Source organism: Sphaeramia orbicularis, chromosome 12 (assembly GCF_902148855.1).
Source record: "Sphaeramia orbicularis chromosome 12, fSphaOr1.1, whole genome shotgun sequence".
Classification (NCBI taxonomy): Eukaryota; Metazoa; Chordata; class Actinopteri; order Kurtiformes; family Apogonidae; genus Sphaeramia; species Sphaeramia orbicularis.
The window spans coordinates 78,894,808-78,922,363 of NC_043968.1; the positions used below are offsets into that span (position 1 = coordinate 78,894,808).

The following is a 27,556-nucleotide window of genomic DNA, read 5'->3' on the forward strand; positions in this document are numbered from 1 at the left end:
AGGACAGAACAGCAGCTATGGGCCAGAAGCTGGAGAAGATATCAGAGAAGGATGAAGACTCACTGGATAATTTAGTTTGGCCTGAGCACACCGGAGCGATGCAAGAGACAGAGGCAGATGTCAGAGATCAGGATGATGGCGGTTTGGCGACCCCTCAGAGTGCTGGTGGGATTAGTGGGATCAGTGTCAGCAGATCAGCCACTGGGCATGCACACAAGCTCACAGTCACTTCTGCACGTACAGACCCCCAAAGTGGGCAACCAGTCAGGTCTGAGTGTCAGTCAGTGCACGCTGTAAGCACCAGGAGACAGAAGGAGGGTGGAGACAGACAGAGTCAGTGTGTCACTGGAACTGTAGAGGAGTTGAAAACTGTCCTGAGCCTAAAAGACACTGGGAAAAACTCTGAACTGACAATAAAGAAACAAGGAACAACTAAAGCAAAGGCTGCAGCCTGCACCAAGACTACAGCGATGGACGAGGAGAGGAACAGGAAGAAATCTGAAGACAACGCTCAACTCCTAGGTCTGACACACTCATGTGATCCTGAGAATGAGGACTTTGTTGTGCTTGAAAAAGATGGGACTTGGATGACATCTGATGGGGAAAATGAGGCCATTTTAGGAGACAGGACAGAAGCACAGAATCCTCAGTCGTCCATCAGAAGAGCTGGCAAAGACTTCGATGACGATAACCTTCCCGAAACTTCCCTTCATGAAACAAGCAGAAGTAAGTCGACAGACCATGTGGAAGCGAATGCAAAGACTTCACCCACCGTCTGTTCGGAGATGGAAATGGGTCGACATTTGGCTGAAGTGACAGGCAGCAGGTGTCAGCTAAAACGAGTCGGTAATGTTGGAGCTGTCCAAGCTGAGACAACTGAGAGAGGAGAAGAGAGACAGGAAAGTATGAATGAGCAGAGCTGGAGGAAAGCTCCTACTTGTAAAAAGGAGGAACACCTGTCAACAATGAATGATAATAGGGTGGTGAAAATAGAAAAAAGCAGCAACGAATATGAAGGAGTGCTCCATGAGGCAAACCAGTTGATTATAGCTGAGGAGTCTGGGGAGGAGAGAGAGAGGTCAAAGCACCAACCAGGATTAGAAGAGCTCAACCCTTCAAGTGAAAACCAAGGTAGGGAGGATTACAAGTTGGGATTTACTGCACAAATAACAAAAGAGCCAAACAGGTTTGCTGATGCTGTCTCTAAAAGGGCTGAAGTAAATCATATTAGTTTAGGTGCCAAGAAAGAGGAGAGCCAAGCTTTCACCACCTCAACTGAGCCCTCTAGCAGCGACATACCACAACTGCAAGACAATCCCCCATTTTCACTGAGACAATGCGATTCAATCCTTTGCCCTCCGCTGCCAGAGAATGAGTGCCGCGATGGAAATATACAGACTGCGAGCTTAAAGAAGGAGAGCACACCTGTTTGCTTTTCTGCTGTCATCACCCCTCCACCTTTAACTCATATGTTGCCCAAGAAAGACCCATCAGCTCCATCACAGCCTGAGCCTCATGTTGTCAACCCTGAGAGAGACGGAGTGGCCACTACAGAAAAAGTGATGCCAAAAGGAAAGGTGAAAGGTCCACCGCCTCCTGTTCCCAAAAAACCTAAAAATCCATTTATTAAGCTCAAAACTGCACAATTAATGTCAAATGAGGTACAAAGACGGAACAAAGATCATCTGCACTCTGAGGAGAAGGTCAAACGGAGACACACCTTTCATTTTGGGAAAGACCCTCTACGCAATACAGTATTAAATCAGGATATGTGCTTGCTGTGGGACGAAAGGGGACCTTGCATCATACCACCCAACATACGGCAGTTATCAGCTGACCTAAACCCCAGGGAACGTCTTTCACTTGGACAAATAGATGAGCAATATGGAGACATGATTGACTTTGACTACTGTGCACGAATGGCAGCCCTTTCAGGAGATAAAGACCCAGAACACTTGGACATGTTGCAGAGGGCAGTCTTCTTGGAGAGAAGATCAAGGGGTAAAAACCTTCCTCCTCTTGCAAAAAAGTCCCAGCATAAATTGTCCTCCACAGAGACGCTTCACATACCTGAGGTCACATCAGGCAATGAGATAGAAATGTCAAAACCTGCTTTTTCAGAGACAAGAGAAAACTACCCTGATCTTAACAACAAAGTCAATACACAAGCAACATATGAAAAGAGTCTCAAACCTGGCACCTGCAAAGAAGTAACAGACCATAATATTGATAGAGACACAAGGGCTGATTGTGAGACGGTGTGCTACAAACCAGTGGCTGAAATAGTCAAGGAAACCAATCAAATACACAGATGTCAAAGCTGGGTGAAACCTGAAGGGGCCAAAGCTCCTCTTCGTGTTGCTGAACACAGTTCAAGCATGAAAGTATCTCAAATGAAGAACACTTTTGACACCCCAAAGAAATCCAAAGAGAGACCACAAGAAGTTCAAGCACCTCCAAAGAAAGGTAAGTACCCTGTATTTTATCAGGGCTACAGTAACTGCACACTGTATGTGCTATATATTTGTCATGGCCTGGCCCAAGACCATAACAAAAAAGGAATCAAACATACCAAGAATGATTAACCAAACTTTACTGTAAATTATCCAAAGGTCCAAAATAATTCTACCCAATGACAAGCAAAACTAATCATCATGCCTGACCAGATGAAGACCAAAGTGAAATAACAAAAACACAATAGGTTTGGACTGTGTGGAAACAGCCTAATGCCGCGTTTACACTACATGGAACCAGCTCGACTTGGCTCGGCTCGGTATTCCTGGAGACCGTTTCCATGACAGGATACTACTGACTTTACAGTACCTGGATGTCATAGCGATGTGGCGCATTATTTCCATGTCGTCTGTTCAGAGAGTTGCTGATAAACTCGGTCGTCGCGTGTTGTCTCATCTGAATTTTTACGTCAGCCACCAAAGACTGAATCTCCTCGACCGACCATGGTGTAGTTTTGGTCTGTTATCATGTGGATTAATGTACCACTATATTTACTGTCAACTTCCGCATCTGTTTTTTGTAAAACGGTGGGTCACAGAGAAAACTGTCTGACCAATCAGTGGTCTGCAGTGTTTATACATCACAGTTTAGTATCACTTGGAACCTCGGCGGAGGTGATACCAAAAAACTAGTACCGGGTACCAGATTCCAGGTCCTTTTTCGTAATGGAAACACAAAAAGGCCGAGCCTAGTCGAGTCAAGTCGAGCCGGTACAACGCAGTGGAAACGCAGCATAAATGAACAGGAAGACAGACACTGAAACCCTCTCAGGCTTTATAGACCCGCCCCTGGTAATTGTTGGAGACCCAGCACCTGCAGAACCTAGAGGAAGAGCAACTAGAGAGACAGGAAAATAAACAGCCATGACACCCTCCCCCTTAAGAGGGCGTGTACAGTGGCCAATAATGAGGCTAAGACAAAGACAGACAGACTGCCAATGTTGGTGCTCATGCTCCTGTTTTTTCCAAACGTTCTGGCCAGATACAGCTAACAGCCAAAGCCTTTCCCAAAATAATGTCCACTGTTTCCACTGGCAGAGCAGGACACACCCCCATAGCCATTTCTGTGCTAAACAGATCACATTCAAGAACCCCTCTCTGCAAAGGAACAGTCAGAACAGTCAAACCAAAACCTTCTGCTAACACACTATCACCTGTATCTGAGGCTTTTGAAAGTAGCAGAACAGATTCTACAATAAAGAAATTTGAAGATGAGGTGTCCCAAAGGATCTTAACCTGGACTTTAGCACCACCTACTAAAGAAACATTCCCTTCACTAACAAAAGGTAGAAAATCTGCAGGTATAGAATGAAGTTCTGGTTTCTGAACATGTTGATTTTAAAGGGCTGTATGCCCTCTGACAAGGCCCCACCAAAACCACAGGTTTGGCATCTGCAAATTTCATCTTATTTTTCGACTGAAGAACAGGACACTCATCTTTCCAGTGACCTTTGGCCTTGCATTAATGGCACAACTGTTGTGAAGGGTCAGATTGTTTCCCTGCTGAAAAACTACAATAGAATTATAGAATGACTCTTATAATCAATAAGTATTCAGCAGCTGAGACTGCAGCCTGTGATACTTTGTAAACTTTCTTTTCATCAACGTAGGTGACAATATGTTTGGACACAGATTCTTTGAATTGCTCAATTCTTTCAGTTTGTCCAAAGACTCAGTGTTAGCTGCCATGCACCACCCATTAAAATGGTTCTAAAGATCTGTAGCAAATTCAACATGAGCTTCCCCTTTCCCCAGTTTCTGAACTTCTGCCTATGTGCTTCAGGAACTAGCTTGTACGCCTTCATAGCTGCTAGCTTAACCTTTGCACACATTTCACAATCTTCATCTCTGAGTGTTGAATAGGCCAGTTGAGCCCTGCCTGTCAGCACACACTGAAGCACAACAGTCCTCCGTGTCTAACCAACACCTTCAAATAATGAAATGAAAGTGTCCAGATCCTGCTCGTTAAACCTTGGCACTATCCTCGAGTAAACAGATACATCCAGACTCCAGTTTCCGCTCTTTAATGAAAGTTAACTTGTTTTGCTGAAGCTCCTCTTTCATTTGTTCAACCAGCTGCTTTTCTCTCTCAGTGTCATAGCTCATCCTTTCTCCAGGTTCATCTGTAACTAAATTTTCTCTTGTTCCCATTGTAAGTTCGACTTTTGTTTCTCAAATCCATAGTCAACCACTGCTTTTCTCCCCAGTTCAAACCCATGCAGGTCACAGTCAGACAGAAGCTCCAACTGACCCCTAGGTTTCAGTTTCAGAGTCTATCTTGGTCGGCTCACTCTCAGTCTGTCTAGAATGTCCTCCTGCCTCATACAGATATAAGCTCTGCCTCTTGACCGTAGAAGTGAGGTCAAGAAGTACAGAAATACCTCTTTACCTCATTATTTTTATAATTAGCAACTAATGTTATAATTGATTTGTTGTAGTTTTACACATTCTAAGTACAGAGTAGCTTCTTAAGGCCACATTTGATTATAATTGTCTTTATTTGACTGAGAATGATCTGTTTTTAAACTATGTAGGAAAAACAGTATGTATAAAAGGAATCACTACTAACTAGGATTCTTGAAGAACACTCATCCTTCAGCTTTGTATGTTTTTTTTCTAACTGTTTTCTCAGTCTGTGGTCATGGACATGAGTTAGTGAACAGTTACGAGTTCATCCATAGTAATTAACTGATAGGATTTAGTCATAGGTAGACTGCATCTGAAGAGGTCTGCTTTAACTCAGTTACTCAGCACATGTACCAAGTTTACATACTTACGGTAAATAAGTACATGTGTATGGATTACTGTAGATTACAGTATCAACAACATGTAAATGAGCTCAAATTAACTGAGCATTAACTAAGTAAAGCAGTAAAGTTCACATGAATGCGGCAGAGAAATTAATTCTAAACACAGAAAATATGCAAATATATGGTACAGTAAAACACTGACAGGAGTCATTTTACAAGGAACAAGAAACCAAAAGGTTCATTCTGGACAAAAGTGGACATTCTGTAAAATGACTGATAGCACAGGTCGACAAATTTTTGGAAATTGTTGGCTTCCAAGTTAAAATTGTCTAAATCTTATTTTGATAAGATGAACTGGAAAACAAATGATCAAACTGATGATTGGCTCATGTTTCTAAGATATTTAATGACACAGTTTTAGACATAATAACAACAACAACAACAACAATAATAATAATAATAATAATAATAATACATCGGTTTTATATAGCGCTTTTCTAAGTACTCAAAGACATGTTGATAAATGATGTGCAGATTGATACAGAAATATCGATATCTCTGATACCAGATGTTTACGCTCTAAAATCAATTCACAAATCAAAATATTGATCCTTTTGATACTTGGGTCATTTGAGGTCATGTATATCAGGAACACGGTGGAAAGTATCTAAACTATTGGGATCTGGTCCAAATGATCCCTGGCTGGTGGAACTACTTGTTCTTCCACCTGGGTAAGTGTGTACTGCGTCAGCCCTTACAGAGAGTCTGTTCAAAGAGAGGTTCAGAGCAGAAAGCAGAACAGACTAAAGGTTAAAATAGTCAATATGTTATTGTTCCTGAACATAAACTAGTGAATGAATCAAAGTGTCCATGTTAGATGGTTTTGCTGAAGTGTTATATGTTCAGTATTTACATGTTTCATGTTAACATATTCATGTAACGTGAATTAATATGAAAGTTTTCATTTTTATAATAGTTCTTAATAATTAAACCATAATTACTCTCATGTCTTGTATTCTCTCTGAAGTTATGATTTAGATTTTCCAGACATTAAGTGTATTTGCACAAAGTATCGGTATCAGATCAGTATCACTGATACCTGCCTGAATTTTACCCAGTATTGGATCGGAAATTAAATCTGTGGTATCAAACATCAGTTGTGTCCCAGTTCTGCCCTGGCAAGGATTAAACTAAAGGAGTCTGATGACTGATGTGAACTAAATGGTTTAGAAAATCCAAACTGAACCATCCCCTAAAGCCTAGTTCTTCAGTCTGTACATGGTTCTGTTTGGTCTGGCTCTGGTCTGCATTGTTTCCACAGTTTGGTTCCATCTCTGGTTCCATCTGTGGATCCTCAGGTCAAACGTGTGAGACCACTGGATCCCAGTATCTCACACTGACACTGATAAAAGCTGCTCCATGTGACACAGATCAGTGCTGGTGGGGGTTTATGAACTGGACCAGAGTGTCTAATATGTCAGAGGACATGTTCTAACAGAACATTAGCACAAATGACTCTGTTCTACGTTCCACTAATGTTTGTAGTCTGAACCTGTAGCTCAGACACAAACATATCCTTAATAATCACTCTGTTATTACTTCTATAGAATTTCAATATTTGTCTTATTACCGTATCTTGATAACTTGAGCCAACCATTACTTGATTTAATCTTTTTTAGTAGCTGAACGTAGGTCAAGTTGAACTCCTTTTATTCTGGTTTATGTGGCAGGTAGACCAGTGGAACCTCTGGATATTCATGTACTGTTGAATAATTAGTTCAACAGATTCACAGACTGAAAATATCACTGATACGACAACAAATCCTATCATTAAAGTTAATAGTACATTTACATAGTTTTGTCCTTCTTAAGTTTCATTTTATATCAATTACATGTTTTTTTCTACAAGCGACACTGAAATTTTATAAACAGCTCCATAAATAGAGTTCTGAAGCTAAAAATGAGCCTATTTGATAAATGATAGACAGAACTTTAAATTATGACACCGATGATGACTTTGGCTGGATCTGGACCAGAACTCTGAAATGGGTAATAGGTATCTGATGGCCCGTTCAGACTGGAACCTTTCATTCATGGTTGTGGACTAAGGCAGTTAATGGGGCGGGGGGGTTTCTTGCCTTCATTGTGTGAGGAAAGGATGGGACAGAGCAGAGGAGGGGGAGGGACCCTAACACAAAGGATGCTGCTGCCTCCAAAATACTGTCTTATGCACAGCAGAACAAAAACAACCCACTTAGAAAGAAAAGAAACTATTTGCATATGATGATATATGAAGAACCGTCAACATCCCTGCAGCCCTATCCCCATCCACAGCCTTAGGAAATGCAGCCTGACGTCTGATGTGCGCATGTGCTGTAGCCGGTCGTCAACGTATCCTATTGAATTTAATAACGATGAGAATAGGCGATTTGTCGTCTTCCGCAGGTGAGGAGCGGCAGGAGATGCGCTATTTATAAACCTGCATCCAAACACATCCTGAATTTAACAGAGTCCGAACACAGGTTTATGTAGAAGGAGGACAAATAACAGCACAGCGGTGAAGCGGTTTTTTTTTTTTTTTTTTTTTTTGGAGCCCAGGGATAACAGAGGACCGTCCTGCAGGATAAGGGCGCGCCTAAACTACCACATTCATGTGTTGTGATTGATTACCCCCGTGCGTACTAAAACTCTTGCATAGATTGAAGAGGTAAGGAATCTTGAAAAGTCTCTTTCTTGTGTGCATTTTGCATGTGCTCCTCTGCTCCGGGCTTTGCAGCATCCATTTATGTCGCTGGGTGAGGTTTGAGACTGGGAGCAGCCAAAAACCTTGGGTGGAAATATCTGCACTTGCGTCAGCTGGCGGCAGTCCACCGCAGCTAACGTTAGCAGCTAGGCTAACCGCGGGTCGCACCGCAGCTAACGTTAGCAGCTAGGCTAACAGCGGGTCGCACCGCAGCTAACGTTAGCAGCTAGGCTAACAGCAGGTCCCGCTGCAGCAGCGAACGTTAGCAGCTAGGCTAACAGCAGGGCTAGCTGCGGTTAGGACGCATGGGCTCACTGTTATTCAGTTAAGAACTCCTGTACCTGGGCCCTGCATTGGCATCACACACATATATATCAGTAGATTTGTGTATCATCCATGCCTCAGCTGCCTTGTCCTTCCTCCGTCTATGTTTCAGCCGGACTGGAACGGGACCAGCCCCGGCACAGCTGTCGGAGCAGTGCGGCGGAACTACACACACTATTACAGCCGACAGAAATATTGGACTAATTCCACTTTTATAGTTTTATATTTAACCCGCAGTATGTGTTTCCTCCGCTGTGACCATAAGCCCGCTGTCTGTGTTGTGTTTTCGGGACAGTCACATCTGGGTGTACCCACCGACACAATCGTGCACTCCATCCACCCCTCCTTTCGGTAACGGTAGCTAATGTTAGCTTAGCGGTGTGTAGCCTGAACCTTTAGCCTCCAGTTCAACCTTAACTGTTCTGAATGAAAGTACAGACAGACTTATTCTGTAAACACACACTGGCGGCTTATTTTAATGCCTTGTGATAAATATAGATGAGGGGGAACGCCGTGGGCTGATGTGGTAATAAGCTAACGTTAGCCATGGGTTATTGTCTAGTGTTAGCAGATGTAGCCGTCTGGAGCATGATGCTACAGACTGCACAGACGGGTTCCTGAACACTGAGCAGAGACTGTGTGATGCATGGGCAGTGTTGGCTCATCTATGATCTGGATGTGACTGTCAGACAGTGCAGGGCTTCACACACACGTATGAATCAAACCCACTGAGTTCCTCCTTTTTCATCTGCTGTAAAACCTCCGCCTGTACCAACACCCCCGTGGCCCAGCAGCTCTGGGTCCACACCAGAGGCACCACAGGGATGCTCTGCACGTCCTGCTGTGCACTGGGTGGTGACAGGGTGCAGCATGTTGTCCTTTACATCACCGAAGGCCTGTACGAGATGAAGCCGCTCACAGTGTAGATGCATAAGTAGTAGAAAGTCCTTTTGAATGATGCACTGATATTGGCAAAGGGAACATCCTGTTCTGGTCAGATGTTAACTGTGTGGTGTCCAGGCATGATGATGAGTGTTTACAGAAGCAGAGGGATGTTTCTGCTGCAAAAGGACAAAGAACCAGGGGGACTGTTTTCAGTCATGACAAACGTCCTGTCCAGTCATCCATATGTGGTCCAGATCCAGTGGTTCCACATGGACCCATGTCCCGTTCAGTAGTGTCTGTGTTTAAACTCAATAACTGATCTGTTTAATACATGTATGAATAGGTCTGAGTAAGTACTGTCACATGATACATGATACATGGAACAACTGGCAGAAATAACATTTATGGGTAAAAATACATCATTTCCTGCTGTCTGACATGGGGACTGAAAATGAACATCGTTTTATTGACTTTATTCAAATGTCCAAAACATGCCTTCTTTTACATATATGAATCTGGAACAAATATTATTAATAAAGTAAATAGTGCATTTACATATGAGTGAACAAATGTTATTATTAAAGTTAATAGTGCATTTACATATATGAGTGAACAAATATTATTATTAAAGTTAATAGTGCATTTACATATATGAGTCTAGAACAAATATTAAAGTTAATAGTGCATTTACATATATGAGTCTAGAACAAATATTAAAGTTAATAGTGCATTTACATATATGAGTCTGAACAAATATTATTAACGTTAATAGCGCATTTACATATATGAGTCTAGAACAAATATTATTATTATTATTATACTTAACAGTGCGTCTACATATATGAGTCTAGAACAGCCCCCACACATGACTTTTTTGTCCAATCCAAACCGACTAATTGGACCAAAGGCCTGTCCAGATGTGAATACACCCTTAACACCATTCCTTAGAGCGTCCATATATTTTCCCTGATATCTTAGTGTTAGACTCTGATCACAGTTAAAGTCCTACTGCTGTTCTTTAAACCTTCTGCATAAATGTTTGTCTGGTGCAGCGCCACTGAGACGAGTACTCAATATGGACCTTTGCAGAAACATGTGAACTCTGTTTCCAACTAATGCTAAACCTTCTTCTTCCTCCGTCTTCCTGCAGATATGTTGCGACGAGTTGTGCGACAGAGCAAGTTCCGTCACGTCTTTGGTCAAGCTGTGAGGAACGACCAGTGCTACGATGACATCCGTGTGTCCAGGGTGACATGGGACAGTTCCTTCTGCGCCGTCAACCCCAAGTTTGTTGCCATCATCATAGAGGCCAGTGGGGGAGGAGCCTTCCTGGTCCTCCCCTTAACTAAAGTGAGTGACACGCCTACCACTTCCCCTGCTCTAGGTAAAGGGATGAAGTCCACCTTTGAGGGTTTCCTGTGGTGTTCATAGGGTTTAGTTTAGGGGCCGTTTACACGGCATAGGATTCAGTCGACTCCAGGAAGATTTCATCGCGGATTAGCCTTCTGTTAACATGGAAACGGTGCCTAGAGTGCCTGAATCTGGAAACTTTTGATACCAGGGTCCAGGGTGGAATGTTATCGATACGCTCAGTCGTCCACTGTGGAACCTTCAAGGCTGATCTAATAAAACCAAGAGCAGAGATATTCTGACCGTTCATGTCCTTGACATTTTTGACCGTACACTGTAAAAAATCTAAATCTGACCAAGTGTATTTTTCTCATTTCTAGTCCAAATATCTCATCACACTTAAAATCAGACAGAATCACCTAAAAAGGAACTTTTCAGTGAGATATAAGAACTGATTTATAGACAATAGATCTGGAAAATCGGATTTCAACAAATCTGACCAAGATCATTTTCACTTGTTCCATTGGAAGATTTTTTGTGTTTGAATTAAGAAAATAAATCTTTAATTAAGCAAAAATCTTGAATTACACAAAAAAAATCTTGAATTATACAAAAAAATCTTGACTTAAGTAAAAAAAAATCTTAAATGAAACAAAAACAAAATCTTGAATTAAGCAAAAAAAAATCTTGAACTAAGTAAAAAAAAATCTTGAATTCATTTAAAAATATCTTGAATTAAGTAAAAAAAAAATTCTTGAATTAAGCAAATAAAATCTTGATTTACACACAAAAAAAATCTTGAATTGAGCAAAAAGTCTTGAATTAAGCACAAAAAAATCTTGAATTAAGTAAAAAAATATATATATTGAATTAAGCACAAAAAATCTTGAATTAAGTAAAAAAAAAAAATATTGAATTAAGCACAAAAAATCTTGAATTAAGTTAAAAAAAAAAATATTGAATTAAGCAAAAAAAAAATATTGAATTAAGCACAAAAAATCTTGAATTAAGTTAAAAAAAATATTGAATTAAGCAAAAAAAAATATTGAATTAAGCAAAAAAAAATCTTGAATAAAGCAAAAACAAATCTGCCAATTGAACAAATGAAAATGATCTTGTTCAGATTTGTTGACATCAGATTTTCCAGATCTATTGTCTATAAATCAGTTCTTATATCTCACTGAAAAGTTCCTCTTTAGGTGATTCTGTCCGATTTTAAGTGTGATGAGATATTTGGACTAGAAATGAGAAAAATACACTTGGTCAGATTCAGATTTTTTACATTGTACCGCCTTAATAAAGGCACACAGCCGTTATGTCAGTGAGATGCAGATTCATGGGAAAGAGTGAGAACAGTCAGAGTGATGAGTGTCATGGAACAGTTTGACCATGTAACTGATGTAGTGTCAGATAGTCAAAGCAGCTCTGTCCGTCCGTCTGTCATTTTCATATGTCAGCTGACAGGACTTTACTGCCGTCCTACACTTCACTGTCTTCACTGTCTCTTGTGTTTGTCTTCCAGACTGGACGTATAGACAAGGTCTACCCTACAGTATGTGGACACACGGGTCCAGTGTTGGACATCGACTGGTGTCCTCACAATGACCTTGTTATTGCCAGCGGCTCAGAGGACTGCACCGTCATGGTAAGGACATGGTTCCCCTCAGAACGGTCATGAGGTGTTGGGTTCACATGAAACCTTCAGCTCCTGATTTGACACAGAACATGTCATGGTATTTTATGGGAAAACTCCCCCTGTGCAAGTATGACTCCACTTAAGTTTAGCTTTTATTCTGTTGAAAATGCGAACTTGTCGTACACTGCTTTAGTCACTATTTATAAAACAAAATCAAACAAACGTCGTACCATTTAAAAATACATTTATTCGTTTAGGTTAAATGAACAATCATCCAGAAATGATAAAAGGATGAGCTCAAGCTTTTAATTTAGAACATGGGTTTATTTCAGGTTCAGCGTACAGACACACATGATCTCATGGAGGCTGGACCAGTAAAATAATAACACAGTTAACTATTAATAATGACAACTACAAATGTTTCTAGTTGTTTTAGTTAAAAAAAAATAAAATGACATAATAAAAATGTTTACACTTAGAGCTATCCTTTCACAAAAAATACGAATAACTTGAAAATCTATGAACAATCTAAGTACAATTTTAACAATAATATACGTCAGTTTATCATTGACACATGTACATTATAAATGGCAGAACACAGTGGATCTACAAACACACCGACACATTTAATAGCAGGCATCTGGAACTGACAAATATAACATTGAACATTTTACACATTCTGTTATATTCTGCTTTCAGTGAAAAAAAATCAGTTATGGAAAGTGCAGACATTTTTAATTACATCATTTACACTACACATCGTCATGGTTACATTCATAACCATATGGACATGTGTTGACAAAAAAGCTGTAACTCTACACACAGTTATAGCATCATTACTACTGTTTCCATCCCATAGTTTAGGTTTATTATATTCTCCATCGCTGCCGTCCCGCCTCCTCATTTTCGTCTGGTGAAACTCTTATGTGAACGCCACCTATGAAACACTGTTATGTTCACTCTGGTCTGTGTAAAAATGAAAGGCAGAAATTGCATTTACATCCCAGTGTTTTGCCTTTATGATGATTATACAAATGAACTACATGATAAAGTCCATCTGAATATAACTCTGATCAGCACCGCTTCATTATAGACATGTCACTAACATGTTACAAACACAAACATTCAAGTAACTTTAAAAACATTCATCACACATACTCTACTTTAATTTATATGCTGTAGAAGCACAAAATAAACTAGTGAGTGATTTCATTTTGGCACAACTGACCTTATACAACTGATCCACTTTTACAGCCTCCTTCTTCATGTGTCAGAAGTGGGAATGTCTTCTTCCATTAGGTTTGAAAAAGGTTCAGAGGAACAGTCAGGGCTGTTAAACTCATTTTAGTTCAGGGTCCACATCTGGGCCGGACCAGTAAAATATTAGCATAATAGCCTTAAATAATGGCAAATCCAAACTTTTCTCTTTGTTTTAGTGCAAAAAAACCCCATTAAATTATGAAAATATTTACATTTACAAACTATCCAAACAAAAAAGATGTGAATAATCAGAGAAAACAGAAGTAATTTCTTAAGAAAATTAAGTGCAATTTTAACAATATTCTGCAGAATATTCTCATTTCTACATGTGCATGTATGGATCAGATCTACAAAGGTATAAACCATTTAGTAACAGGCAGAATATTGTTAAAATTACACCTAATTTTCTTTAGATATTTCACGTTGTTCATATTTGTTCAGGTTATTCACATTTTATTGTTTAAAGATAGACTGTAAATATTAAAATTTACTTAAATTTTATGCATTAAAAAAACAAAAAAAAAAAGAAATTCTCATTATTCATAGGCGTAATAATGGGTTTTTTTTCCACACTAAACCAAAAAGAATATTTGGAGTCATTATTTATAAGTTCAATTCATGTCATGGGTCAGATTGGACCCTTTGGCGGGCCGGTTTTGGCCCATGGGCTACATGTTTGACACCTGTGCTCTAGTTCCATACACCAGTACTTTACATTTGGTATGGTGTGTTTATAAAAACATCCAGTTTAGTTCAGTTTTTTTAACATAACCTTTGCACAGACTTGGCTACAGTACAGAAGTCTGCGGGTTTATAACACTGGTCTACAGGTCAAATAACAGTAGTGACATTGGACCAGGTGTGAGTCTCTGGTCCAGACTAATCCAGTCCTAAATGCTGTTTGTTGTTTCACAGATAGAGTCTGTGAATTAATGATAGAATGGGTTTAAGTCCAAAGGAATATTAGTGTCAGATCAACCAGATCTACTTCAAACACTTTCTGCACATGACAATACATGGACTGTACAGGTTCTATCAGTAGAACATTTATACATCTATTGGATAAATGGACACAAACCAACATATATGTGGACATCATATACCTGGAAAACAGCAGCAAAACAGCACTTTGGTCATTAGTTTAACAATTAATCTGATTAAAATATGGAACATTTAACACATTTAATCTGAAGCAAATCATTTATAATAAATTGTAGACCGGTGTCATTAATGCTGTAGTGGAGCTGAAAATCTGTCAGTTTGTTGTGGTTTCTCTTCATGCGCTCTTTACCATAAATACTTTGTTCTTCTGATTCAGGTTTGGCAGATTCCTGAGAATGGGCTGGAGACCCCTCTGTCAGAACCTGTGGTTGTGTTAGAAGGACACTCCAAGAGGGTGGGCATCGTGTCCTGGCATCCCACAGCCAGGAATGTTCTCCTCAGTGCAGGTAAACTCCACCACTGCACATCTGTACAAGCACATCTGCACAGGCACATCTGCACAGGCACATCTGTACACTAGTAGATGTAAAGTGTTGAAAATGGACTTGGATGGTGTGTGTGTGTGTCTGTGTGTGTGTGTGTGTGTGTGTGTGTGTGTAGGATGTGATAACCAGATCATCATTTGGAATGTGGGCACTGGTCAAGCCATGATCAACCTGGAGGACATGCACCCAGATGTTATCTTCAGTGTCAGCTGGAGTCGGAACGGCAGCCTCCTCTGCACCGCCTGTAAGGACAAGAAGGTCCGGGTCATTGACCCCCGTAAAAAAAAGGTTGTAACGGTGAGTGGAAGCCCTGTAGTGCATATGACAGTGTAGGGGTGTGTGATATGACGATATTAGATCATGAAGAGTTAGAACATATCGATGATCTGACAAAACAGAGACGATAGAATCATCTACAGCAGTGGTTCTCCAACTTTTTACAGTGGAGTACCCCCTGAAATAGATTTTTTACAGCAGAGTACCCCTGAAATAGAATTTTTACAGCGGAGTACCCCAGAAATAGACTTTTTACAGCAGAGTACCCCTGAAATAGACTCTTTTTATCCAAGTACCTCCAACTCACTTCATCATTTTTGATTGAAAACATTAGTCCAAATGTGTTCCTGTTCCAAAGGCTCCTTCAGACCAGTTGAAAACCAGGGGTTCAAAGACTCTTCCAGTAGTCAACCTGCTCTAGTCTCAAAGCTCAATGGAAAGAATCGTAGTAAAACAGAGATTGTGATTTTATTTTTAAAAAATCATGATATATTTTCCATATCGCCCACCTCTACACCAATGTAGCGTAACCATTCCGTGTGTAACAAATGTGTGTCTGTTTTCAGGAAAAGGACAAAGCCCACGAGGGAGCGCGACCTATGAGAGCCATCTTTTTAGCAGACGGGAATATTTTCACTACAGGGTTCAGCCGCATGAGTGAGCGCCAGCTAGCCTTGTGGAAAAGTGTATGTCCCCAGAGTGGATCTTATTCAACTGTCCTTTGGAAAACCAGGGATCCTACAAAAACCTGGAAAAGTCATGGAGTTTGGAAAATGTTCATTTCAAGGCCTGGAAAATGTCTTTAGTGTGAAGGGTTTTGGTTTATTTAGTAGAACACAGACATACGACACATTCACAAATGGGGTTTTATTTCCACCAAACATTTGAGTGAAATAAGTCACAGCTGTCAAACTTAAAGGTCAAACAGTTTTTCTGAATATTTGTAAAGAATATGTAACTTATAGATAAAAAACAAATGAAAGAGCAGGTTACCTGCTGTCATGAAAAAACCTGGAAAAGTCATGAAATTAATTAAAATCATTGAAAGGTTTGGAAAAGTGGAATGGAATTTAATAGTTACAGATGGAAACTCATCACTGTTTAGTGAAATGAACTGTTTTAAGTTCAGAATAGATCATCAATGAAGTGGATCAGAAAAACAGTAGCTGAACGATAGAATGTCCTAATTTAAAAAGTGTAACTCTAAATAAGGGGTGTCAAACTCCGGTCCTTGAGGGCCGGTATCCTGCCTGTTTTAGATGTTTCCCTCTTCCAGCACACCTGGTCCAATTAATGATCAGCTCATCATCATGCCCTGCAGAAGCCTGATAATGATTCAGTGGCTTCCAGGTGTGATGGAGCAGGGTAATACCTAAAACATGCAGGATACTGGCCCTCGAGGACCGGAGTTTGACGCCCCTGCAATAATACCAAGAATGTTTTTACAGAATGAGCTCTAGGACTTTGGATGTTTGAACTTTGGTTTGTGTTCTCATACCCCTGCCCTTCTGTTCTGTTCAGACACTAATCAGCCGATCCTTTACATATTCCACACACATTATTTACATATGCCTTTGTCCCAATGTTTGCATTTTTACAGATTTTTGATACAAATTTGAAAAGATTGAAAGTTAAGACTTGAAATGAATCCCTGAGTGGGCGGGATATCTGTGAGTAGGAGGGGTAAAGTGTTGTGTGAAGGGGCAGGGCTATTATTAAGCTCTGCCTACTTTTTCACCTTGTTTTCATTTTAATTTAGCATTTAGAGATTCAGCTGAATGAAAAGTGCTTTATAAATGCAATTTATTATTATTATTATTGTTATTATTATTGTTATTATTGTTTTTATTAATTTGTCCAGAAAACACATGTCTGATCTGTAGGAGACGAGGTGTCAGAGTGGTCTGAGTTCAAACATAATCTGATCAGGTTCATTCTGTCCACTGAGTACAAAGATGTCCTGTTAGTTTTTGTCAAACAGATAAAAGACTTAAATTTCTACACCTGGGTGCTGTCCTCCACAGTTTGTCAGACAGTAGGGGGCGGAGTCAACCTCTGTTATCTGACAAACCTGGATAAACAGCTGATAGGACTCATAACGGGAACATGATGTGATCCCTCTACAGGTGGAACCTAAAGTCTGACTAAAAACAAACCTGTCATCTTCCTCCTCCACCACATCCAAACAGCTGTTACTGAGGACAGAATATTCACTGTGGTTTGTTTTTTCATCCTACTCTCTCTCTCTCTCTCTCTCTCTCTCTCTCTCTCTCTCTCTCTCTCTCTCTCTCTCTCTCTCTCTCTCTCTCTCTCTCTCTCTCTCTCTCTCTCTCTCTCTTTTCTTCAAACACATCATCAGTAGCTCATACAGATGATAGTTTATGTGAGGTTTTAAATAAAGCGTCTCCAGTTTCAGACTCTTCAACAGTTCCATTTTGTTTTCCAGGACAACATGGATGAGCCCATATGTGTTCAGGAAATGGACACTAGTAATGGAGTCCTGCTGCCATTCTACGACCCTGACACCAGTGTCGTGTACCTGTGTGGGAAGGTGAGTACACACACACACACACACATCTGTTGGACTGTTTGTGTGCTCAGTTCCAGCTCTGAGTCTTGGATGGATGATGTGTGTTCTCAGGGTGACAGCAGCATCCGCTACTTTGAGATCACAGATGAGGCGCCGTACGTTCACTACCTCAGCACGTTTTCTACCAAGGAGCCGCAGAGGGGGATGGGATACATGCCCAAACGAGGCCTGGACGTCAACAAATGTGAAATAGCAAGGTACCAGCCGTCACCGTCACAGACAGTTAAACTAGTATCCATTTTGTTCATCGTTACAGAGATAAACTGAACATGAAAACTGTTTAGAGCAGACTCCAACTAAAGGGGACAGTAGGTGACTATATTTAGTTCAGAGGAACAGTCACACACTGAACACATGATGGATGTCAGGGTTAAATACACAGTATGACATCTGTCATTACAGTGAGGGAATGAAAACCCTTCACCTTGTTAATTTTCTGTGTTAAAGTTTGTCCAGTGGAGTCTATTCAAACATGTTGTTATTATTATATTTCATATTTTTATGAATGTTAATATTAGTCGATACAGAAAAAAGCTGATGATATTTTTTGTCATATGATCACAAATGTAAGTGATACTGTTAACTCTGTGCTTTATTATAGAGAACAGGGCAAGGTTATAATAGTTTTGGATTTTTCATTATAGTTTAGTTTTATTTAGTTTTGACTTTTTTTTTCTCTAATTCAGTTAGTTTTAATTTGTTTTTAGAGCAGGTTTGCTAGTTTTTATTAGTTTTCATTTTTTTCTAAATACTTAGTTTTAGTTTAGTTTTAGTATTAATTTTAGTTTTGTCGTATCTTTTCTCTTCTTCACCGTCGTATTCAAATAAATCCTATCCAGGACTCTGCTGCTTTCTCCCAACTTTAGTCTCCATGTTTCCAGGTAGAGTTAGGACAAGAAGACGACTCTAAATGACAAGTGACGAGAAGTGACGCACCGTGAAGTACCGTATTGTGCCACCGGCTAAAATTGCTAGAGCAAAATAAATCGATTTCGTATCAATCTGACATTGACAAAGATGAAAACGAAGGGGATTTTATCCATAATTTTTATCCGTTTTAGTTAGTTTTGTAAACACACAATACAGTTTCAGTTAGTTTTCGGTTTTTCTTTTAGTTATAGTTTTGTATTTATTTGTTAACAAAAATGTTTTTTCAATTCTAGTTTTCGTCATTTCGTTAGTTTTCGTTAACGATAACCGTGGAACAGGGTTCATATTAGTGCTTGAAATCCTTGAAAATGCTTGAATTTCAACATTGTGTTTTCAAGGTCTGGAAAGTGTTTGTAATTCTAACTGTGATTTATTTATTTATGTCTTTATAATTAGTCGTCCCTCCATCCAAAGCTCCTTCCTCAGAGGTGACACCGGTCTAAATCTAACCCTTTGTGTCCTAAAGTCAGTTCCAGGTGTTCTCAGGTCGACTCCAGGTCCAGTTTTATTTTTGTCTGTGTCTGTTTGGTTCCAGTGTGTCTGAAGAACACCAAGAACCTTCACTTTTTAGGATAAAACTGTGTGTTCTCCTGTAATGTATCAAGTTTTTACTGTTATGAAACATAATATTAGATGTTTATACATAATATAATGAACATCAATGAGATAAAAGTGACAATAATAAACCTGAGTTTATGTATTCATGTAGATATAGATTAGAGCCCAGAGATAAGGTGGAAATGATCCTTAAAAGGGAATTTAATCTTGAAAAATGTGTACGAACCCTGACAGAAATCCTACTATATAATACACGTTCTGTGTCCCATCGATGTTGCAGCACAGGAGGGCGTTTGCACAGATTTTCCACAGCCTTCACAGACCCGATCGCCCCCAAACTCACCAAATAAATAGAAACATTACCTGAATATCTACTAGGCACAATTTTATGTCCGTATTCAAATGTTGTGAGGTATGCTGGGTGATTTTAGCCTCTCTCTACTTTGAATTCTTCATCCCTGCCGCCATACTCCATTTTCGGAAGTGGTTATGCTGCCGTTCATGACATTTCTGCAGTTCACCGCCTCACCACAGGGGTCCCCCAAGGCTCTGTGTTGGGCCCCCTCCTTTTTGCCATATACACCACCTCACTTGGTCAGATCATCCACTCACACGGCTTCTCATATCATTGCTATGCTGACGATACCCAGCTCTATCTGTCATTCCCACCTGATGACTCCACAGTCTTAGTGCGGATCTCAGATTGTCTCTCTGACATATCTGCATGGATGAAAGCCCATCACCTTCAGCTGAACCTGTCCAAAACTGAACTGCTGGTCTTCCCAGCTAAGCCAACCATACAGCAGGACATCTCCATCACTATTGACTCCATACCTCTGGCTCCTACCAGTGTAGTACGTAACTTGGGAGTCATGATTGATAATCAGTTGACCTTCACGGATCACGTTGCCTCTGTCACCCGATCATGCCGTTTCACTCTGTTCAACCTAAGAAAGATCAGGCCATACCTAACCGAACAGGCCACACAGCTCCTGGTGCAGACTATGGTTATCTCCCGTCTTGACTACTGCAATGCTCTTCTAACGGGCCTCCCAGCTTGTGTTGTCAAACCACTACAGATGGTCCAGAATGCAGCAGCGCGTCTGGTCTTCAATCAGCCTAAAAGGGCACATGTCACCCCCTTACTCATTGAGTTACACTGGTTACCCATAGCTGCCCGCATCAAATTCAAATCTTTAATCCTAGCCTACAAAATTCTCAGTGGGTCTGCTCCTGTCTACTTAGGTGCACTAATAAAAGCTTATGTCGCCCCACGACCACTCCGCTCGTCTGGGGAACGTAGTCTGGTGGTCCCCAGACCTTGTACAAGACAATCCAGGCTCTTTTCATGGGTCGTTCCACGTTGGTGGAACGCTCTACCAAGTGCTACAAGAACAGAGTCATCCCTGCCTATCTTCAAGAAGCTCCTGAAGACCCAGCTCTTCCGAGAGCACCTCCTATCCTAGCACTTTCAAACATTCCATTTTAAATATTCTAATAAGGTTTTTCCCAGGATAACCACAGATTCTTTCGCGATTATCTCTGGACCTGCTGCGGTGGTCCGGCCTCTTCCCTGCCCTCATCATCACCACTCACTTATCCTCAACCGCCTCCATGTGTCTCCCCCTACTCCCCCCTTCTCCCCCTCTCCCCCAGTCTCTATCCCTATCGCTCTCTCTTTTTCCCCTTCTCTACTCTCTCTCTTTAACCCCAACTGGTCAAGGCAGACGGCCATCCTCCAGGAGTCTGGGTCTGCTCGAGGTTTCTGCTGTTAAAGGGAAGTTTTTCCTCGCCACTGTCACCAGTCACAAGTGTTTGCTCCTGGAGGATTCTGTTGGGTTTCTGTAAATTGACTTAGAGTCTGGTTTTGACCAACTCTATATATAAAATGTCAAGAGATAACTTTTTTGTGATCTGGCGCTATATAAATAAAAATTTGATTGATTGAGTGATTTAATTGGTTTTCCCCTGTAAGTCGCTTTGGAAAAAAGCGTCTGCCAAATGCATAAACATAAACATTTCTACTGCTAGCAGACGATGGTACAATGTGAAGGCTGCAGTTCACTACTGCTGTATGAATGTAATCATGCTTGACAGGCCAAACAAATACATGCTCTTCCCTTCATGCTTCACATGTTGGCTCAAATTATTACCTGCACAATGCATGATTAAATGGTACTTTACAAATGGATAATGGTGGCAGACAAGTTCTACTTATGCTATCGCACAATGGCACCACGGGTACAGTGCCACTAGTACAAGACAATAATAATACAAGTGTAAACCCCTTTATTCTGGTTATTATGGACTTCAAAGGTCTCAGTTAATTACAATTAAGACTGTTATTATTGCTGATTACTTTTGTAAAAATGCAGTTTTCATCACGTTCAGATATTTGTGTGTAAGTGAAACGTTAGGAGTTGGTTTGTGAAACTCTACCTGGTAGATGTTTCAGCGTTTGTGTTGGTAACAGTGGTGTCCTCTGTGTCTGTAGGTTTTACAAACTACATGAGAGGAAATGTGAACCCATCATCATGACTGTCCCACGTAAGGTACGTCCACCGTCCAGACTGAAAAGTCCTCTGAGTCTATTACAGTCTGCTCCTCCCTCCAATGACCTGTCCTTTGTCCCACATGTTTCCTCTCTTATATGTTTCCTCTGTCCCACATGTTTCCTCTCTTATATGTTTCCTCTGTCCTACATGTGCCCTCTGTCCTACATGTTTCCTCTCTTACATGTTTCCTCTGTCCTACATGTTTCCTCTCTTACATGTTTCCTCTGTCCTACATGTTTCGTCTCTTATATGTTTCCTCTGTCCTACATGTTTCCTCTCTTACATGTTTCCTTTGTCCTACATGTTTCCTCTGTCCTACATGTGCCCTCTGTCCTACATGTTTCCTCTCTTACATGTTTCCTCTGTCCTACATGTTTCCTCTCTTACATGTTTCCTCTGTCCTACATGTTTCCTCTCTTATACGTTTCCTCTGTCCTACATGTTTCCTCTCTTACATGTTTCCTTTGTCCTACATGTTTTCTCTGTCCCGCATGTTTCCTCTGTCCCGCATGTTTCCTCTGTCCTACATGTTTCCTCTCTTACATATTTCCTCTCTCTCTCATGTTTCCTCTGTCCTTCATGTGTCTTCTGTTCTACATGTGTCCTCTGTCCTTTCTTCTGTCCCTCATGTCTCCTCTGCCCCTCTTGTTCTCTGTCCTACATGTTTCGTCTGTCCTACATGTTTCCTCTGTCCCTCATGTGTCCTCTGTTCTACATGTGTCCTCTGTCCTTTCTTCTGTCCCTCATGTCTCCTCTGTCCCACATGTTTCCTCTGTTTCTCATGTTTCCTCTGTCCTACATGTTTCCTCTGTCTTACATGTTTCTTCTGTCCTACATGTTTCCTCTGTCCCTCATGCTTCCTCTGTCCTTTCCTCTGTCCCTCATGTGTCCTCTGTGTCCTACATGTTTCCTCTGTCCCTCATGTTTCCTCTGTCCTTTCTTCTGTCCCTCATGTTTCCTCTGTCCCTCATGTTTCCTCTGTCCTTTCTTCTGTCCCTCATGTTTCCTCTGTCCCTCATGTGTCCTCTGTGTCCTACATGTTTCCTCTGTCCCTCATGTGTCCTCTGTGTCCTACATGTTTCCTCTGTCCCTCATGTGTCCTCTGTGTCCTACATGTGCGTGGACAGTCGGACCTGTTCCAGGACGACCTGTACCCGGACACAGCAGGTCCAGATCCGGCTCTGGAGGCAGAGGAGTGGTTTTCTGGGAAGAACGGTGGCCCCATCCTGATCTCACTCAAAGACGGATACGTGTCCACAAAGAACCGGGACCTTAAAGTGGTCAAGACGAACGTCCTGGAGACCAAGCCCACCACGAAAGCAGAACACCCCCCCACTGTCCAGAAGCATACACCTGTTCAGCCGTCAGCAGTGAGTCTGAACGTCTGTGTGTGTCTGTTATAGTAATAATAATAATAATAATGACAATAATAGCACCTTTAAAAACTGAGTTTACAAAGTGCTTTGACAGACAAAGCAAAAGGGCACAACAGCAGAATAAAAACATAGAACACAACACAATAAAAGAGATAAGTACAGCAACACGAAATCATGACTAACTGTGAATGTATCGTAGTGGAAAGGGCAGAAATAACAGAACACGATGATGTCAGATCAATGCAAAATGAAGGAATGGAATAAAACAACATGTATGTCAATATAAATGGAAAAACCAAAACAGGGTCAAATTAAATTCTCAACATTAAAAAGAGACATCACATAAAGGCAAGTCTCTAAAAATGTGTTTTAAGAAATTATTTAAAAGATGACTCTGATTCTGCAGCCTTTTCTCCTGGGGCCGTTCCAAAGGCCCCATGTCACACAGCAGGAATTTATGGAGAGAAATTTGTTTTATTCATCAATCAAAAAGAATGGATTTGCAATTAAAAAAAGAGATTTGAGAACAAAAGACAGTAAGTGGCAATACTCTGCTCAGGCTGTGAATGTACAGGCTGTAGCCGACACTATTTAGTGTAATCTATTACTTATGAGATACATTTCAATTTCAAAAAGCAACAGACTATCAACTGACCTCCCAGTAACAAACACAACAGAGAACTGGGTTTAATGTGGAAGCTGGAGCCGGCGCTGGAGCCGGCGCTGGAGCCAGGTTAAACCCACCAATAGAAACTCTTCTCTCATCCATCAGCATAGGCCCCGCCCATTAAGTGCAGTTTAATTCACAAGCAAAAGTTTTTAACTCACAAGCAAAGTGGAGTGATTTATAAGCAAAATTATCCTTTTTTTTATTGCCACTTACTGTCTTTTGTTCTCAGATCTCTTTTTTGGTTGCAAATCTGTTCTTTTTCTTAATTGATGAATAAAGAAACAAATTTCTCTCCATAGGAATTTCAGTATTTTTACCCATCAATGTTCTTTGTGTCAGTTGTGCCATGTGTCATGTGACAGTACTTCCTCAGACCTATTCATACATGTATTAAACAGATCAGTTATTGAGTTTAAACACAGGCACTGTTGGACAGGACGTGGGTCCATGTGGAACCACTGGATCTGGACCTAAATGAAAATTAAATGACACAGAACCTTCAGAGTTTTCCAGCGTTTGGTGCCAACGTTTGGACTCCATCGTTCACAGTGATTATTATGGTTGGAACAATTCACAGAAGTTGTGGATCAGCACATACTTGGGTATTTGGGTCATGCAGTGTGTTTTCGGTACAGTTAGAGCGCAGAGAAGAAGCCTGCTACGTTTTTAAGGAGATCAGAAAAACAGTTCCAGAAAACCTGTGGAAAAAACTAAAACATGTGGAAACCTTAAACACAGCATGGAATGAAAGCTGCTGTGGAGCTGTTGGTCAAAACAGAAATAAAAGAAAGTAGTTGAAGTGGTTCAGTTCAGGGTCTGTATGGGTCCTTGAAACCCTTGATAATACTTGAATTTCAGTGATGTGTTTTTAAGGTCTGGAAAGGGCTTGGATTTAAGTTTCAGTGTTTGAAAGTGTTTTTAATTCTAACTCTGATGTGATTTACTTATATTTAATCTCCCCTGCATCCAAAACTCCTTCCTCAAAGCTGACACCTGTCTAAATCTAACCCTTTGTGTTCTAAAGTCAGTTCCAGGTGTTCTCAGGTCGACTCCAGGTCCAGTTTTATTTTAGTCTGTGTCTGTTTGGTTCCAGTGTGTCTGAAGAACACCAAGTACCTTCAATTTTAGGATAAAACTGTGTGTTCTCCTTTAATTTATCAACTTTTTACTGTTATGAAACATCATTTTACACGTTCATACATAATATAATGTCATTAACTCTGTACTGACAGCTTTAGGACATGATCAGTGAATTAAATATAGGACAATACACAATTCTCACTTAAAAAAAAATACTGAGGATAATATTATAATACATGTAATAAATCAAAGAAAAGTTAAATAAAGAGAAAATTTCATTTGGGAACTGACGCTGAAGTAGGTCTGAGTCTTAAAGGTTTAAATGTAAAGTGTGATGACAGAACTTTTGTTATGATTTGGTGATGCAGAAATTAAATTTATTCAGTTTATTTGACTGATGGTCTCTGTGTTTAGCTTATACTTGAAACCCCCCGGTAGGGAAGACATGGGCTAGTGTTTTTGGTTCTGTTTGTTTGTTTGTTTGTTTGTACTTCAGCAGAAAATCTATTGGTTGAATTCAGACCTAATTGGGTTTATAGAGTACCAGTGACCCAGAATAGATGTGATTACAGTTTGGGAAAAGTTGGTCAAAGTTCAAATTTTTTATTATTTAAAAAAAAAATCCATTTCCTTATCATGGGTCACATTTCAAATGCTGATAAAAACATTAGTTTTGCTTCAGTTTACTGAAACTTGGCACAGATATAGAGGCAAGTGTTCTACATCACTCGGACTTAAAGTGAAGGCGTATGTATTTATTCATGTTTTGGGTAAATCTTTTTCAACCCCCCCCCATTTCCCTACCATTGTGGTACTCTGTCGTTATAAAGTTCAGAGAAATCAGTCAAAAAAGAAAAATCATCCATAAAAAATTTGTCATTTCTAATCATCTCATTCCGGAAAAAAAATGTTTTAATAAATGAATGCCATTGAGGAACTGATTACAGTTGCTGTGGATTAAATGTCGAGCTCTGGGTTGGGGGCCGGGGGGTTGAGTCTGTTACCTGGAAATAATATCCAGACAGAAAAAAGTCATGAAAACATCCAGTGCATTTATTTATTCAGCTTCATGAATATTAACACTATAGACTGAATACTACTGTCAATATTAACACTGAACAGATATAAAAGTAGATAAAGCATCATTTTACCAGAACATCATAGACAACAGCTCAGAATTAAACCTAGAATTATATCCAACAGACCAATAAGAGTTCAGAGGGGCGGGGCTTGGGCCTGCATTTCCTGGATCAAAGCGTCACCTGTTCACGTCATCTGTCAAATCCCATTCCTGTTCAGTTCTTTTAACTCATGATTATTATTAGTCCTAAAATCCTCCTGTTCTGGGAGGAAGTCAAGTTAAATGACACTTTAACAGTTACTGCTTTGGTTTTAGGCCAATAGTTTTTAGGTATTTTAATGCAGCAGTGTTACATTAGTTAGAGTTAAAGTTATAAAGTGATATTTTTCAAATGAAGTCTTTCCGTTTTTGTTTAGAAAATGGAGGATAAACTGGAAGAAGTACTCCGAGAGTTCAAGTCACTCAGGGACCGTGTCATCCTTCAAGACCGTCGAATCGCCAGACTGGAAGAGCAGGTCGCCAAGGTCGCCATGTAAGCCACGCCCCTTCAGGACCGTTAATGGAGAGTCGGACGGATGTGGTCGTCCAACGTCAAACTGTCAAGATTCGGCTTCTTTTAGCTCGGGGTCGTCTTTGTGATGAGCCTGAGTCTACATTCCAACAGAAACTAATGTTCATCCAGCCTCCAGTTACACACACACACTCACACCCACACACACACACACACACACACAGCTCGTGTACATTCAAAGAAAAGACATTTTTGTCAAAGGAAAAGTCTTACTTTTTAGTTTGAAGTCGTGGTTCAACATTCTCATGTGACGTTTGTAATTACTCCAACTCTATGTAGCATCAGTATTTCCATTTTTCATTTTTGTGTTGCCAAATATGAATTTTGCGTTTCATGCACTGCTTCCACATTTTTTCTCCCAGTGTACATTCCTGTCATGAATTAGAGAATACTTTAGTCCAGCTGGATGATTCTGTTTTCAAACCGTAGATGTTTCTTCCTCTCATCCGGTTTATGAATGTGGAAGAACATTTGGATCCTGTTCTGGGCTTTAACTTTACCGTGGGTGTCGTGGGGGGAGGTGGAGGGGGGGGGTGCATTTCTCTGGTGTAAATGTTGTGCAAATGTAGTGGTGCCTCTTGTCACTGTTAAGGGTCCAAACGAAGCCGGTTTCACCCTGTCCAGTGCATATGTGGTGTTGGAAGGGACCACTGGGATCATCCACTGAACCCTGAAACAGTTCTGTGCACATAATAAAGATTTTACACATCAAAACCAGACTCATTATCATTATGTGTCCACTCACACCGTATACTCACTGCACTGTTTATAATCAGACATCAAGTATTTATATAAGATTAGGAAAAAAAAAAAACACTTGAATTTTTATGTGCGTTTCTTTTCCCCAAAAATGAAATCCTGCAGATCATGGACCAGGGTCGAAACTTCTGAAACAAACAGATGAAACTGTCAGTGTTTGGC

General features: G+C 40.4%; 1 protein-coding gene across 1 annotated transcript; it reads left to right on the top strand.

The window, feature by feature from the left end:
- Positions 1-27,346, top strand: LOC115429976 (uncharacterized). The gene is made up of 11 exons (XM_030149830.1): positions 1-2,466; positions 10,366-10,565; positions 12,088-12,210; positions 14,780-14,909; positions 15,064-15,245; positions 15,791-15,910; positions 17,671-17,775; positions 17,866-18,011; positions 21,797-21,854; positions 22,985-23,227; positions 26,481-27,346. Exons 1-11 carry the CDS (start codon positions 18-20, stop codon positions 26,598-26,600), a joined length of 3,876 nt encoding a protein of 1,291 aa, XP_030005690.1. The 5' UTR covers positions 1-17; the 3' UTR covers positions 26,601-27,346.
- Positions 27,347-27,556: the final 210 nt, after the last annotated feature.